The sequence below is a fragment of the Hylobates moloch genome, unplaced genomic scaffold (assembly GCF_009828535.3).
Source record: "Hylobates moloch isolate HMO894 unplaced genomic scaffold, HMol_V3 SCAFFOLD_10, whole genome shotgun sequence".
Lineage (NCBI taxonomy): Eukaryota > Metazoa > Chordata > Mammalia > Primates > Hylobatidae > Hylobates > Hylobates moloch.
The window spans coordinates 106,876,798-106,891,932 of record NW_026652285.1 but is presented as its reverse complement, the minus strand read 5'-3'; the positions used below and the strand labels follow the sequence as shown (position 1 = coordinate 106,891,932).

General features: G+C 57.2%; 1 protein-coding gene across 1 annotated transcript in view; it reads right to left on the bottom strand.

The window, feature by feature from the left end:
- COL5A1 (collagen type V alpha 1 chain) overlaps window positions 1–15,135 on the bottom strand; it is a 202,522-nt gene that overhangs the window by 125,191 nt on the left and 62,196 nt on the right. Inside the window, exons 3-4 of the mRNA XM_058445929.1 lie at window positions 14,194–14,407; window positions 13,001–13,163 (exon numbers count right to left, since the gene is read on the bottom strand). Of these exons, the coding sequence (XP_058301912.1) occupies window positions 13,001–13,163; window positions 14,194–14,407 (377 nt within the window). The remainder of the gene's footprint in view (window positions 1–13,000; window positions 13,164–14,193; window positions 14,408–15,135) is intronic.

Sequence of the window (15,135 nt, the reverse complement as noted above, 5' to 3'; positions counted from 1 at the left end):
CACCACCACCAAAACCATAGAATCACCACACTACCAGATCATCACAACCAACACTACCTCCATCACCACCATCACCAGCATCACCATCAGCAGTATACCCATCACCACTACCATTATCATCACCACCAACACCATCATCGTCACCATCATAACATTCACCACCACCATCACCACCTCTCCACAACCACCATCACCATCATCGGCATATCCAGCAAAATCAACATCACCATCACCTTCACCACCACCATCACTACCATCATCATGACCATTACCACCACACCACTGTTATCATCATCATACTCACCATTAATACCACCACCATCAGCATCATTATTACCATCATCACTACCACCACCTCCTCCGCCACAACCACCACCACCATCAATCGTCCTGGATCCCTGAGAAAGGCTCACCAGCCTTTCCCGAACATCCCTCTGTAGCATGAAGGCCTGCAGGAAGGCAACCAGCTCTGATTGTTCATTCTTTTGTTCATTCAACCAGTATTTTTTGCATCTCTCTGATAAGTCTTAGGGATATAAAGATGAAAAAATCTGTGTCTCTGACTCTAAGTCTCAAGGGAGAAGCCTTGGGAGGCAGCACAGGAGCAACAGACTTTGCCTGCGAGGTCAAGGACAGCGTCATGGAGAAGGTTGCTCAGAGCTGGGCCTGGAGGAGGAGAAGGTGGCTGCTACAAGGTTCACATCCCATCACTGGTCTCAGTCTGCCATGGTCTCATCCCCTCTCCTCTGGACAAGACCCCACACCGGGGCCACCCACTCTCCACTCCACCCACCTTCTCTGTCCCGGGTTCAGACCCCAGTTCTTTCTATTCAGCTTCCGTTCAACACAGTTTCCAGACCTGAAATCACCCTGCCCTCTGTCCCTAACACCACCTGTGACAGCGTGCATTCCTGTGGCCGCCACACCACACTGATGATCGTTAATAGGTGTGACACCCACAAACCCCTAAGTTTTTTTCACTTCACTGCCGCTTCTCCTGGCCCTGCGCTTATACAATTGTTTTGAACCCAAGTGCAGAAGCTCACGTTTATCCTGATTGAATTTCATTTCCTCGGTTCCAGAACATAGCCTCAACTTGAAAGATCTTCTGAGTCTTCATTCTGTCAACCAGTAGAGTAAGGTGACTGCACCTATGATGGGGACGGTGACAGATGGCGAATCTCAGGTGTCTCTGCAAATCAACCATCATCAGGAGGACCTGCACTTCTCTGTGGAGCACACACAGCCCTGCTGTGGCTGCAGCCGGGAGGGAGGAGCACTCTGGGGTTATGTTAGGAGCCAGGCTGCTCCACACGCTCCCCACCATCACACCCTGCGGTGAGGAAATGGGCCTGTGACCCAGCCTCCCTGACAGCATGAAGCCAGTGGGGTGGGGTTCAGGCATCCTGAGAAGAAGACCACGTGGTGTGGCTCAGACTGCCTCTAGGGTAAAACTCACTATCGGACATGAGAGGGGCAGGGTGAGGCCACGTGGCTAGCTCGCAGGAAAACCTGCACTTCTCAGCTCCAAAAAGTATTTCGAAACACACAGCCTCCCAGAGGCATGGACGGCAGGCAGCCAGGGCTCTGGAGAGAAGCCGTGGAGCACAGCCGGAATCACGCCTGGTTTGGAGAGTCCAGGGCTCCAGGAGTGCTGGGAGTCCCCGGCTGCAGCCTGGTCACCCACAGGCCCTTCTGGAGGACGGGTTTGCAGACAGAGCCAGGATAGGTATGGGCTGGGGGCACCTGGAAAAAGGCATCCAGGGGAGACCTGGTCCCCGTGGTCAAGGAAACCCCAGCAGAGAACAGGGTGGGGCCATTTGAACAAAAAGCAGCAACTTAGGGTTGAACATGAGAAGTGCCAGGGTCTGGGGCCAGAGAGGGGCAGGAAAGATGGGGGCAAGAAGAAAGGGAAGCAGAAAAGATGGGGGCAGGATGGAGGAGGGCAGAAGGAAGGGGTAAGGAAGGAGGGGGAACAGGAAGGAGAGGGAACAGGAAGGAGGGGGAAAGGAAGGAAGGGGAAGGGAGGAGGGGGAACAGGAAGAAGTAAGGCAGAAAGGGGGGGACAGAAAGGGGGTCAGGAAGGAGGGGGGACAAGAAGTAAGGGGGACAGGAAGAAGGACGGAAGGCAGGAGGGGAAATAGGAGGGGGACAGGAAGGAGGGAGAATAAGAAGAAGGGGGAACAGGAAGGAGGAAGGAAGGAAGGAACGGGGACAAGAATCAGGAGAGACAGGAAGGAGGGAAGAAGGAAGTAGAGGGGACACGAAGAAGAGGGGCAGGAAGGAGGGGGGACAGGAAGGAGGGGGAAGGAAGGAGGGGAACAGGAAGAAGAGAGTCAGGAAGGAGGGGGTAGGAAGGAAGAAGGGGGACAAGAAGAACGAGGCAGGAAGGAGGGGGGGACAGGAAGAAGAGGGGCAGGAAGGAGGACAGGAAAGAGGGGGGACAGGAAGGACGGGGAAGGAAGGAAGGGGGATAGGAAGAAGGGAGGCAAGAGGAAGGGCAGACAGGAAGGAGGGAGGAAGGAAGAAGGGAGCAGGAAGAAGGGGGGAAGGAAGGAGGGGACAGGAAGGAGGGGAACAGGAAGAAAGGAGGCAGGAAGGAGGGGGACAGGAAGGAAGGGGATGGAAAGGAGGGGGGCAGGAAGAAGGAGGGCAGGAAGGAGGGGGAAGGAAGGAGGGGGACAAGAAGGAGGGAGAAGGAGCCGGGACAGGAAGGAGGGGGACAGGAAGGCAGCCAGGGTAAAGGGGGTTCATTTCCTGTCAGGTACTCACAGACAGGCCCAGGAGTCCAGGGTGTAAGACACAGGCCCAGCGCCACCCACTTGCAGGGAGCACCAGGCAGTGGCTCTATGGGGCTGAAGAACAAGACGCTGAAAGGGGACATAGGAGATGTGACTGAAGAACGGGGACTTGGATCAGGAGATGAAAGAAGCGGTCATGAGAATAAGGAGACAGGACCCAGGCAGAAGTCTGGTCTCCCATCTGGGAGCCCAAGGCCTGCCCCTCTTCACCTGAGTATGGGAACTCTTAACCCAGAAAGATCCAGGCCTGGGCTGAAGTCCTGCCCTGCCTGTTCCCAGCTGCCTGACTTTGGGCAGGTGGCTTCACCTCTCTGGCTCCTCCATCTCGGAGCCTTGGGTTTTCTGAACAAGCAGTGGCCACTGCACCAGTCCCCAGTGCCCCATCCAGCCTAGTGCTTGGGCCCCATGGGGTGCAGTGGTACAACAGGGCAGCCCTTCCCAACTGCTGGATCTTCAAACAGACCGGAGGGTGCTGGCAGAAAAGTGATTCTGAGACGGATTTTCCATGTGCTCTGGGATCAAAACTCACTCATTAGCACACCTGGCTGGCAAGACACAGCCCCACACCCCAGGCGCACGGTCTATATGACAGCACCCAGGCCCTGCAAGTGGGGTGTCACCGGCCTGACCACCTGGACCGTCTGCTCGGGTCTGGGGAAGAGCCAGGCAGCCTCCCCTAGACAGGGGAGAAACATAGCCAACCCGACCTCCGAGCTGATTCTGCAGGCCCACACAAGCTTCTTCCAGGCAGCTGATTCTGCAGGCCCACACAAGCTTCTTCCAGGCACCAAAGGGCTGACCGAGCAATTCATGCCCAGAGGCACACGGCTGTGGAAGGCAGAAGCCAGCTGTGGAAGCTCCCTTCCCGGCTTCCCATGTGGCTGCCCCCACAAGTGGTCCCCTCCCCTACCACTGCAGCCAACAAACAGGCCGCTCTCCCAACACTGCACCCAACAAATGGGGCCCTACCACTGCACCCAACAGACGGCCCCTCCCCCACCACTGCACCCAACAAATGGGCCCCTCCCCCACCACTGCACCCAACAAACGGGCCCCTCCCCTACCACTGCAGCCAGCAGACGGGGCCCCTCCCCCACCACTGCAGCCAACAAATGGGGCACCTCGATGGGGAGCAGGCTTGGGTCCTGGCTCCCCTACCTGCCCACTGAGCTTGCAGACTCTTCACACCCCTTTCAATGAGATAGGGTTAATGGCACTGACGGCGATGCTATGAAAATACTGCACAATCATTATAACTACAGTCATCATCATCATAACAGCCACCATCCCAGGCGCGGGCAGGAGAGCCTGCCAGCACACAGCGGTGCACCTGCCACCACGCTGAGTGATCACGGGGCTGGCCACACCGGCTTTGCCTCCTTTCATCCGCACCACAAGCCTAACATCCCCACTTTCCAGCTGAGGAAACTGAGGTTCAGGCTGGCTCAAAGCCGTGGGAAGGATGGGCGGAGGGCTGGGGCTTGGCTGTGGCTCCCTCAGATGTCCCCTTGGCCACGGTGCTGAAGAAGGACATCACATTCGTGGGCCCCCTCGCCCATCAGCCGCTTGATGGCAGCTCCTCTGCTCAGGTGGGCGGCTCCCCCAGCCAATGGGCCCTCCCACAGGGGACGCCCTGCCCCTTTGCTCCCCCTCCACCGCAGCCCTGCATGCCCTGGGCACTCCCCTCCAGAGACCCTCCAGCATTATGGGTCCCTTCCCGGAGCCCCTCGGTGCCATCTTCTGGGAACTGTGGATCAGAATATCCACCGTCAGCCCAGCAAGATATCTTTGGATAAGGCCGGCTCCCAAGATGACATCATTCCTGTCTGGGCTGGGAGATGGGTCTGTGGCTCACATTTTCCATGGAAGAAACCTGAAGCCCAAACCTCGGGCCAAGCAGCAGGAGGGGCCAGGCCCCACAGCACATGGGAAGAGGCAGGTCCTGCCCAACTCGGTGGGGTCTCTGGACCCCTCCTTGCTGGGTGCCACACAGATCACCAGCAGGGTCACTGACACCTGCCAGGCGCGTCACCAGTCACCTGCAGCAGGAAGGAGTCCAGGCCTCACTCGCTCACCACTCAGGCCTCCCTAGACCAGAACTGAAAATGAGAATGCACCCCAATACCAAACTGTACCCTAATACCACACTGCACACTGGCTCCAGTCAGCCAGGCAGCTGCCTACTGCACCAGGGAGATGCCCGCAGGGCTTGGCCAACCGCCCACTAGCCAGGAGTAGCCCCCCAGCCCCTCCTCAGCCAGGCACAGCTCAGCAGCCCACCTGGAAGCCTCGGCTAGAGGCCCCAAATATGCATGCCCAGAGGCTCACTTTTAAGCACACGTGCTCTGTGGGAATTTAAGAGAGGAAAAACCCCCTTTCCACGCTGGTGTAGGGAAATGGCTGAATGATGGCCCCGAGGGATGTGTCCAGGTCGGAACTCCCAGAATCTAGATCCACAGGTGACCTTGTCCAGAAATAAGATCACTGCAGATGGAGTGAAGGATCTGGAAATGAGAACATCCTAGATTAGGGTGGGCCCTAAATCCAATGACAAGTGTCCTTGTGGGCCACACAGAGGAGAGACAAAGGGGGAAGAGAGAGGCTGTGTAAAAACGGAGGCAGAGGCTGGGGTGACATGGCCACAAGCCAAGGAGTGTCTGGGGCCACCCGGAGCTGGAAGTGGCAGGCAAGGTCCCCCACTAGAACCTTCAGAGGGAGCACGGCCCCACCCACACCTCGATCTTGGAATTCTGGCCCAGAGCTGGGAGAGGATAAATTTCTGCTGTTTTGCCACCGGGCTGTGACAATTGCTGGCAGCAGTCCCAGGAGATCATGCAGAGTGCAATGTCCTTGTCCCTTCCAGAGGCAAGAGGAGGTCTCAGCAAAGCGGACAGAGCTGAAGACATGACAAGGGGCCCTTCACCCGCTGGTGTTCCGCTGCCACGGGCTGCCTCAGCACTGCCAGGGTGGGGTCTGGGCTGCCACACAGTTGGCCTGAGACAGCGGAGGTGGCTCCTACAGAAAGCACCAGTGGATGCTAAGGAGGCAGCAGGGCTGGGTAGATGTGGGTCTTGGACCAAGGACCTAGACAGGTGACAGTGTCCTGCGTCAGTGAAGGTGCACCAGAGCCCCCCAGGGAGTTGCTCCGAGCTGCAATGGCAGGCGCACTGGCCAGGCAGCAGCAGGGACTTGGGCCAGGACTCGGGAGGGGCAGGCACACACTGCCTCCAAGAAGCCCTAGCAGAGGGACACCTGGCCTATCCACGCCACGTGGCCAGTGAGGATGGAGGCACGGAGACAACACAGCAGGGTGCCTGGGGCTGCCCGAGGCGATGGAGTGCCCTGCCCTGCCCAGGTGCACACATCACATCCATCTCGTGTCCCAAGTCAGAGTTGGCCCAGCCAGCCCCCCAGATGTGCACCTCTGGGCGGCTTCCAAGGCAGGGAAAGCCCTCCCTCCCCGGACACCTCCCCAGTCCTCTCACAGGGGAACGCAGCTCATCAAGAGGAGGCTGAGCAGCAGGGCCCAGGGAAGGTCCGGCAAGGGGGGCTTTCCCAGCCCCGCAGCCCTCCCCACACCAGGAGGAAAGGTCCTCAGCAGAGTCCCCTCATGTCCCGGAGCCACCAGCCGCACACAGCTCAGCGCCCAGTCTCGCCTGCCTGCGTGCCAGGAAGTCTGCTCATCTTCACGGCTGCGCTTCCCTCTCCTGGGGCTTCCCAGGCTGCCCAGTGATGGGCTGCGGGCTCTGGAGCCATGCTAGGCCCGAGCCTGAGTCCTACCTGCTGTGTCCCACAGGCAGCCCAGGGAGCCGTCAGCAAGCCAGTGAGCAACAAGGTAGTTCTGGAAGGATCCAGAGGCTCCAAGGGCCCCAGCCTGGGAAGTCACAGCAAACGTGGACCTGGGCCTCTAACAAAGCCCTTGCTCTCCCCTTCGAGGCCCTGACACGGAAGGGCCTGACGCCCTGGGGGATGTTCCCGCGCACAGGAATCCCGGGGCGCCTCCGTGGATGGCTGAGAAGGGCTCCCTCAGCACAGGCCCCACTCCTGCCCCGGGGAGAGCGAAATTCCAGGAAGAACATGTCAGTGGAAAAGCTAGGCCCCTGGAAAAAAGGAATCAGGGATTAGGTAAACCGCTTGGTGTTTTTCAAAGGCTGAAATGAAGGCAGACAGATGGAGGACCGTTAGAGCTTGCAGCCGACGCCATCACTTTCCCGCCAGCACCCAGGGGTTTTGCAGGGAGAGCTGGAGTTTATAGTCTGTTTGGTCTTGTTGCCCCTTGAAACCTTCAACAGCTTAAAAGCACATTTGGCTCCTGGCCCAGAACTCGCTGGCCAGCCATCCCCCGGGGCAGTTCTCATCCCCTCCACGGCCCCCCTCCTGGTCATGGCTCACCCACAGAGGAGGGGCCTTCCACGGCAGGCCTCAAGGCAGAGGCACCCCAGGCCCCCTCTTAGTCCCGCCTCCCAGCCTCCCTGACGTGGATCACTTGGCCGGCTCAGGGCCCATGGATGAGGTGAGACTCTAGAGGAGTGCACGGAGCCCTCCAGATCAGCAGCCAGGCAGCCCCGTGCTGCCCACCCCAGGCTGGGGAAGGTGCTGGGACAGGCGCTAGGCGGGTCCAGGTCACCTGTCACACACAGGAGGGACACTCTTGGGCCCTCTGCCCTTGCTAACAGCTTATGCTGGCTCTTCCTGGAAGGTTCCAGGGTTTCACAGACCCCATGGGCCAGGGGACTCCAGGGTCCTCAGGTCCTGTGCAGGGAGGGCTATGAGAAGAGAATGCCAGGCGGGGGCCCACAGTGCTGTCAGGCCAGCCTGAGTCCAGTCTCCTGCCTCTGGTCCCTGGGATCCCTTCCAGGCTGGGGACAGTTGTGTCATGATTTCTGAGGTCCCAATCTGCTGTCATTTTGCTGAGTGACCTTAGGCAAGTGACTCAACCTCCTTGGTGCTGGCTTCCCAAGCTGTGAAGTGGCAGCAAGACTCTCTTCTTCCAGGGCACAGTGGGGGTGGGCCCTGGCTGCTCTCCCATCCACCTTCTCCTTGCCTGTGAAGATAACTCACACATCCCCACCTTCTGCAGGATGCCCCACACTTTCCCTGGCCACTGAGGCCCTGTTTCCGAAAACACAAAGCTCATTCCTGACTATGCCCTAGATAAAAAGACTTCCCTGCACTGGGGGGGCCCGGCCCCTCTGCCTTCCCCTTCCTGCACAGTGGTCCTGGGCCTGCCCAGCACCTCCGGAAACCTGGGGGTTGGGGAGCAATGCCCTGAGTCCTCCTCTGACACCAGTGCTGGCCCCAGGGCACCAGCACATCCAGAAGGGACAAGACTTGGGATGAGAACTTCCCAGGACAATGAACTTCCCAGGCAGCTCCGGCATACTTGCCCTGGGAACAGGCAGCATGAGAGGGCTTGGCCATCCCACCCCATCCTAGGAGACAGAGCCCATGCCAGGGGGAATCTCCTGCCAGCTCCACAGGGGGACTCTGCCGGGGGAGGAGGACAGGGGCCTGCGAACCCACACCTTGCTGAGGGGCTGCTGTGATGGCAGGTGCAGGTATGGGCAGGAGGCACCCCAGAGCACTCGCCCTAGCTGGGGCTGGCGGGACCCTCAGCCAGTTCTTTCCCCATGGGCTTCTCAGCGGCTCCATCCTCCTGAAGGCTCAGTGGTCTCATCTTTACGACAGGACTCACAGCATCGAATTCATAAGGGGAGTCCAGAAAAGCTGAGAAAAGGGACAGCTCATGACAGTGCCACTGTGGATGGCGGGCCACCTCTGGCCCATTGTCACGGGCAGATGACCACTGACAATGGGCCAGAGAGCAGCTCTCACCGCCGACGACCCAGGACAAGGTGGTTCCCTGCGGCCCTTGGAGGTACTCCCATCTAACACAGATTTGATCTCACCAAGCCAAAATCCAACAGCGTTGGCCCTATCGCCCGATTTTACAGATGAGGACACGGGGCTCCAAGTCACCAGCAGGGAAGGAAGTCCAAGGCTGGGGGGACCTGCCAGCAGAATGCCCTCCATGCCCATCACTTCCTCCGTGCGTGGCTCTGTGAGGGACAGCAGTGTCCCACCTCCCCTGCGTGGCAAGGCTGCCCTACTAGAACCAGACTCAGGGGCTGGGAGGCAGTGAGGGCCTGGTCTGCAGGCGCAGGGGGCTGCTGACACGGCCAAGGCCACACACTCAGGCTCCGTGTCTGTACCCAGGGAGGCTGCAGGCACAGCACCAGCCGTTAACACTGGCCTTGCACTGCAGGAGACACATGTGTCTTGGCCCTGAGGGTCTCTATCTCCCTCTGTCCCTCAAGGGTGCATCACTTTGGACAAAGGGGGCCTCTGTGGGGCCACAGACACCCCAGGAAAAACCCCAGTCCCTGTTTAAATGAACTCTCTTAGAGTTTGGTGAATCCTTGTTTGGTACAACTCTAAACACAGAACAGATTGGCTTGAATGAGTGGAAGTTGTCCTTCCAGGAGAAGATTGGGGCTGCTGGAGGAATATGTCTCAACAGTGCCAGCCCCTCATCTTTAGAGCCTTCTAGAGCAGCCAAGTGGCTGAGATGGGAGGTGTCGTTACGCGGAGCCCGCTGGAAAGCAGAGATAAATCACTTTTACTTCAAAAGAAATAGAAATTCTCTTCCACTTGCAATGAGACAAAAGGTGGCTGGGACTCTGAGGCCAACTCACCGAACTTCCTCTTCACACTGTTAGGGAAAAAGAAAAAGAAAAGATGCTTGGGGCAGCTGAAGGCATCGCTCATCCTGCTGGACTTCATTAAGAAAGACAGGTCCAATTTTCCAACGTGAGCACAGCTAACAGCCAGGAAACTCTGGGGCTAGGAAAACACCTCCTCCAGACCATTAACAACTTGCGGTCAATAAAAACCTCTCGTTCCTGGCAGCCACTCTGGCTCAAATCGAATTCCACTACAGGAAAAAATGGCTCACCAGAAACACAGAATTCGGAACCTATCTGTGACCTACTGTTTCGACCAGAAGCCTGCCAGGCGCCAGCTGCAGAGTGAGACCTGCACCGTTCCCCGGAAGAACAGGCCGGGGTAGGAAAACAGCCCCCTCCATTCAAGAGCCATTTCCTTATGAAAACTGCATGTTACCTTCATCCTTTGGTAATAAAGTAGGTAAACTATGGCATGTTTGCTGTCGGCCACTCATAGGCATTTTTCATGGATTAATTCTCATGGTGCCTCACACACACACAAAACTGTGGTGAGTACTATTATTGTCATTTTACAGATGGGGAAACTGAGTCTTGGAGAGGTCAGACAACTCACCCGAGATCTCACCACTGGGAAACAGTGGAGCCAGGATGCAAACCCAGCCCTGAACACGGATTTCTAGTGCTTCCCTGGGGCAAGGGACTCTTCACATACGTCTGCTTTGGGGAAAACAGCTTTTCCTGCTCAGTTAGAATATCAACAAAGCACTATTTGTTTTAGGATCCTAATTTTTTAAAGGTGAAATAAAGCTTTTTCCTGAATCTTTACAGCAGAACACACTAGAAATTACAAAGATTTGACACAGCACAAAAAAGTGACTGCATGACAAACGTTAAAACCCTGAGGCCGGGCACGGTGGCTCCCACCTGCAATCCCAGCACTGTGGGAGGCCGAGGCAGGCAGATCACGAGGTCAGGAGATCAAGACCATCCTGGCTAACACGGTGAAACCCCGTCTCTACTAAAAATACAAAAAAAAAAAATTAGCCGGGTGTGGTGGTGGGCGCCTGTAGTTCCAGCTACTTGGGAGGCTGAGGCAGGAGAATGGCGTGAACTCAGGAGGCAGAGCTTGCAGTGAGCCGAGATCACGCCACTGCACTCCAGCCTGGGCGACAGAGCAAGACTCTATCTCCAAAAAAAAAAAAAAAACCCCGAGGCCACCGTGTGGCCTCCCATCCAGAGACAGGGCCTCGACCCACAGAACAACAGGCAGTGGTGGGGGCGGCTCCGGCAGGTGCCCAGGCCAAGCCCAGAACCTCCCCTGCAGCCGTGCAGGTGGCCTTACTGTGACCCATGTTTTACAAATGAGTCTCAAAGCTCATCAATCTCACCTGCTTTGCCTAGATCCTCCCACCAGCAAGAGGCAAAACCAGCACTCGATCCCAGCCTGTGTGACTCCAAGGCAGCTTTTAACCCCAGCTCCCCAGAATAGCCCAGAAGCTGCCTCCTGCCTGGCTGAGGACGGCTCCTGCGCCTGCAGTTCCTTCCAGGCGCCTAGGCAGGTCTGGTCAGAAATGTGCCCGGAGGGTGTGTCTCAATAACTTGCAAAATCTGGCTGTGCCGGCAGGACCCAAGCACCCGCCCTACTCTACCGAAGCCCCAGGCTACAGCTTCCTGGAAACTGACCCAGAGCCAGCTGCAGGTTCAGCAGAATCTCCACCACCTTCACACTTACTCCTGGCCTTCTAACAGGCCCATCTTGTTCCGCAGACCGTGGCTGCTCTGATCATTCCTCTGCTGTCTGCACTGGGCCGCGGGGCTGTGTCCTGCCTTTCTGTCTGCCTTGACACTGGATTAATATCCAGAACAACTGAATTTGACATTAAGCCAGGGCTTCCTATAAGGGAGGCAGTGTGCTGCTGTGTCACTGCATTCAACCTCATGGAACCTTTGCCACAACTTATGAAGCAGCCACATCTGTGATCCCATTTTACAGACAGAGATGCTAAGACAGAGAAATAGCAGAGCAGCTTGCCCGAGGCCCAAATCCAACACTCGACAGAGCTGGGAGTCCAGCCCAGGTGGGCTTGCCCCGAGGCCAGCACTCTGCTGAATGTCCAGTTCACAGCGATACTACGTGGTCCCCAGCATGATTTTCTAGAAAGGTGAGACTTTCAGAATTGCCCTCTTCTCACATGCTCAAAGCCCCAGGGCCAGTTCAACTGTGCCCGGCCCCACGAGCAGACATCGCTACCTTTAACACAGAAATGAACTCAGTACGTGTGATGTCTCCTTAGCGTGCCCTTGGCAGAGCACCAAGATTGAGTCAACACGGTGTCTGGTTTGGTGACCCTGAGTCACCGAGAAGAAACATGGCCCTGGGGACCCCACCTCAGCCATGAAACAGGGGCAGCTGGATGCAGAACCGATGTGTAGACACAGCCAGGAGCTCATGGCAGCGCTCGGGGATTTAGGGAGGAGACACTGCCCTAACTTGTCCCATCTCTGCAGCCTGGAGGAGGAAATCCCAGAGCCAGGATGGCCCTTGGAGACCATTTAAGCCAGTGGCTTTCAAACAGGTTTCAGCCACAGAGTCCTGGGTGCAAAAGCAAATCTTCTGCAAAACCCAACTTACATAAATGACAAAGAAGCCCAGTGGAGGGGTCCTGGCTGCCGCCTAACCCAAGCCGCAGGGGCAACGGTCACTGCAGTGCCCTTGGGAAGGGCAGAATCCAGGACCCTGTGCAGGCTGTCGCCCCAGCAACCCCAGGAGGCAGGGCCCTGGAACCTCTACAGGCTCCTGGTGACTCCAAGGCCCCCACCCAGGGCAGCTGGGGATCACGGTCACCTGCAGAGGCTCTCAATCTGTTTCTTGGCAGTGGGGCGGGGCATTCTCCTGCTCTCTCACGCAGAACCCCAACCTATGAGGGGCTCCATGGGCTGAAGTGAGGGTCTCAGAGCCCACTCAGCTCAGGCCCCGACTCCCAAGCCTCTGAGGCATTCCCCAGGAAAGCAAAGCCCCTGGCTGGACACAGCTAGACTCTGGAGTGAGGCCAGCCTGAGTTGGGTCGGCACAGGTCTTCCTGACACATCCACACAGTGGCCCAGCTCTGCCCTTCAAGCTCACCCAGAGGACAGCTGCCCCTGTCCCAGGATGGCTTCGGATACAGAGGGCAGGAGGGTGCGGGTTTCCAGAAGCCTCAGCACGAGGCTGGATAAAGCCCCTGTCCTTTCCAAGCCAGCATCCAGGAGACTCACGTACTGGGCCCTTGGGACAAGGGCGGCCACTGCCATCCCCACACGGCCTACAGGCAACAGCAGCTCTGGCCCCTCCATTTCCAAAAGCCACAAACATCTCTTAGGATGGCAGCAGAGGCTCCTGACCAACAGAGACCGTGACCACAGTGGACCACCAGCCGCTCCCTGCCCGAGGAGCCACCTCCAACAGCCGTCACAGTGGCTCCATAGCAGGAGTGCCCTGGGTGGGCACGAGGGGCGGTCTGCCCTCCTGCTCACCTCAAACACCTCCTCATCCAGGATCCGGGTGCCAAACACGATGATGCCATTGACGTCGATCATGGGGTGGTTGCTGCGGTCAAGAAATTTGGTGGTCTTCTTTTTACAGTCGAGGATCAAGGTGACATTTTTCTTGTGGACGCTGAGAGCAATTCTGTGCCACCTGCAAAGAAACAGATGGTGAAGACAGGGCTTGGATCACAGATGCCAGCTCAAGCAATTTTGCTGCAAATTCCTCGAGACACAGGAAGAAGGGCCACTTTCTGCACGATCGTGGTGGGGCAGAGCAGATCAAGGCCCAGCCTCTGGAATCAGACAAGCTAGGGCAACGCCCCGTGCCATGAGATCTACTCATTCCCCAGAATCCTCATCCCTCAGACAAGGACGGCTGTCTGAACCCTGGAAGCCCAGCCAGGAGCCCAAGTGAAAGTGGGAAGGGGGAGTGCGCAGCGCTCGGCACCAGCTCGAGCCGGGAGCGCGGTCCCTGCGGTGCAGTCACAGCCATCGGGAGAAGGGCAGGGCGGCAGCCGTTGTATGTTGCTGTGTGCATGAGAGCACTCGTCATGTGCCCTCTGAACCCCGATGGCAAACTGCAGGCAGCCAGAGAAGACCGGGTGTGGATGGGAAATGGTGGAAGGAGTGGATCTGTCTGAAAGTCTTAGCGAAGAATTCAGAAATCATGTATTGAAGGCCTTCGGAGATTGTCAGGCATGACCTCACACGTGATGACCATGAAGGAGGCAACTGACAACCCCTGGTGTTGAGGTCTGCACCCAATAGAGCGTGCTGGCACAACCCGCCTTTTCTCATGCTCACTCCCACTCCTAACACATCTGTGTCCTTGAAGGATACCTTAAATCCTTTCTGGAAAAGGTTGGGTATAACCTCACAATTTCCTGTGTCCCTTCTGACACAAACAGGCTGGAATTTGATGTGCTTTAGCGCACTTTAAAAAGGGGCAATGGAGGGCCAGGGAGGAGAAGCGACTCCCCAAAGCCACAGACGATGAATCAAGACCATAACCCAGGTTTCAGGACTCCAAGCCCAGCACCCTCTCCTCTGCTGCGGCATCCGTGGGAGTCTCAGTACCGGCTGCTGCACGTCCTCTACTGTGCCCCACATCTGCTCAGTGGTATGAGCTGGCCTGATCCCCCCTCCAGCAGGGGGACAGTTGCCCAGAAGTGCCCACTTACTTGCCATCTGACAGGTTGATGCCCCGGAAGAGGGGGTAGTCTTCTGGGCCAGGCTTCCCCGTGTGGTCCTCGTAGAGGAAGACGGGAGAGCGGCCGAGCTCCAGCCCGATCTGCTGGATACCCTGCTCGTTGTAGATGGAGACCAGGAAGGCCTGGCTGCCTTTCTTGGCTTTCACAGTTGTTAGGATGGAGAAGTCCTCGGGAAATGCAGACGCTGGAACAGAGCACAGAGGTGAGAAGGCAGTCGGGGAGCCCCCCAACCACACCCAGCCATGGCTCTCTGCAAACAAGCCAGCCCAGGGCCCTGGGAAGCTGTGCTGCCCGTCGTGGGGCACTGCCATCTGCTGCACATCTGCCCCTTGATCAAACTGCTCCTGCAGCCCTTCCCTGCTACCACTTGGCCAAACCTGCCCCCTTCAAGACTCAGTGCAAATGCAAACTACTCCATGAAACACGACTGGTCCTTCCAGCTGGGAGCCCTCAACACCCTGTCCTCAGCTCCTACGCCTCAACGCATCTGTGTGTCGACCCTCAGGAGAACCTCTCGGGCTGTGAGCTGCCTCTGGATGGAGGCTGCTTCTGAGGCGTCTTAGTACGCTCCATGGGGTCTCACCGCTCAGCATGCAAGGAAGGGAGGGAGGGAGGGAGATGGAGGGAGGAAGCAGAGAGAGGAAGGGAGAAGGGAAGCAACAGCCTCGAACCGCCACTAGAATTGTACTTTGTGACATTTCCTGGTGGAAATGTCACAAAACAGAGAAAAAGTGGAAATTAATCAAAAGAATGTAATCCAAATTTAAAATTAGAAAAAAAAAAATATCCCTAGTATGTTAACAGGAGGAATCACCTCTTACAACACCCACCAGAAGCAATTTGAGGTCATTAAAAGGCAGACCCAGGCTGGCCTGGCCACGAGCACCTAAGCCCACTCCACATGTCTGCCCC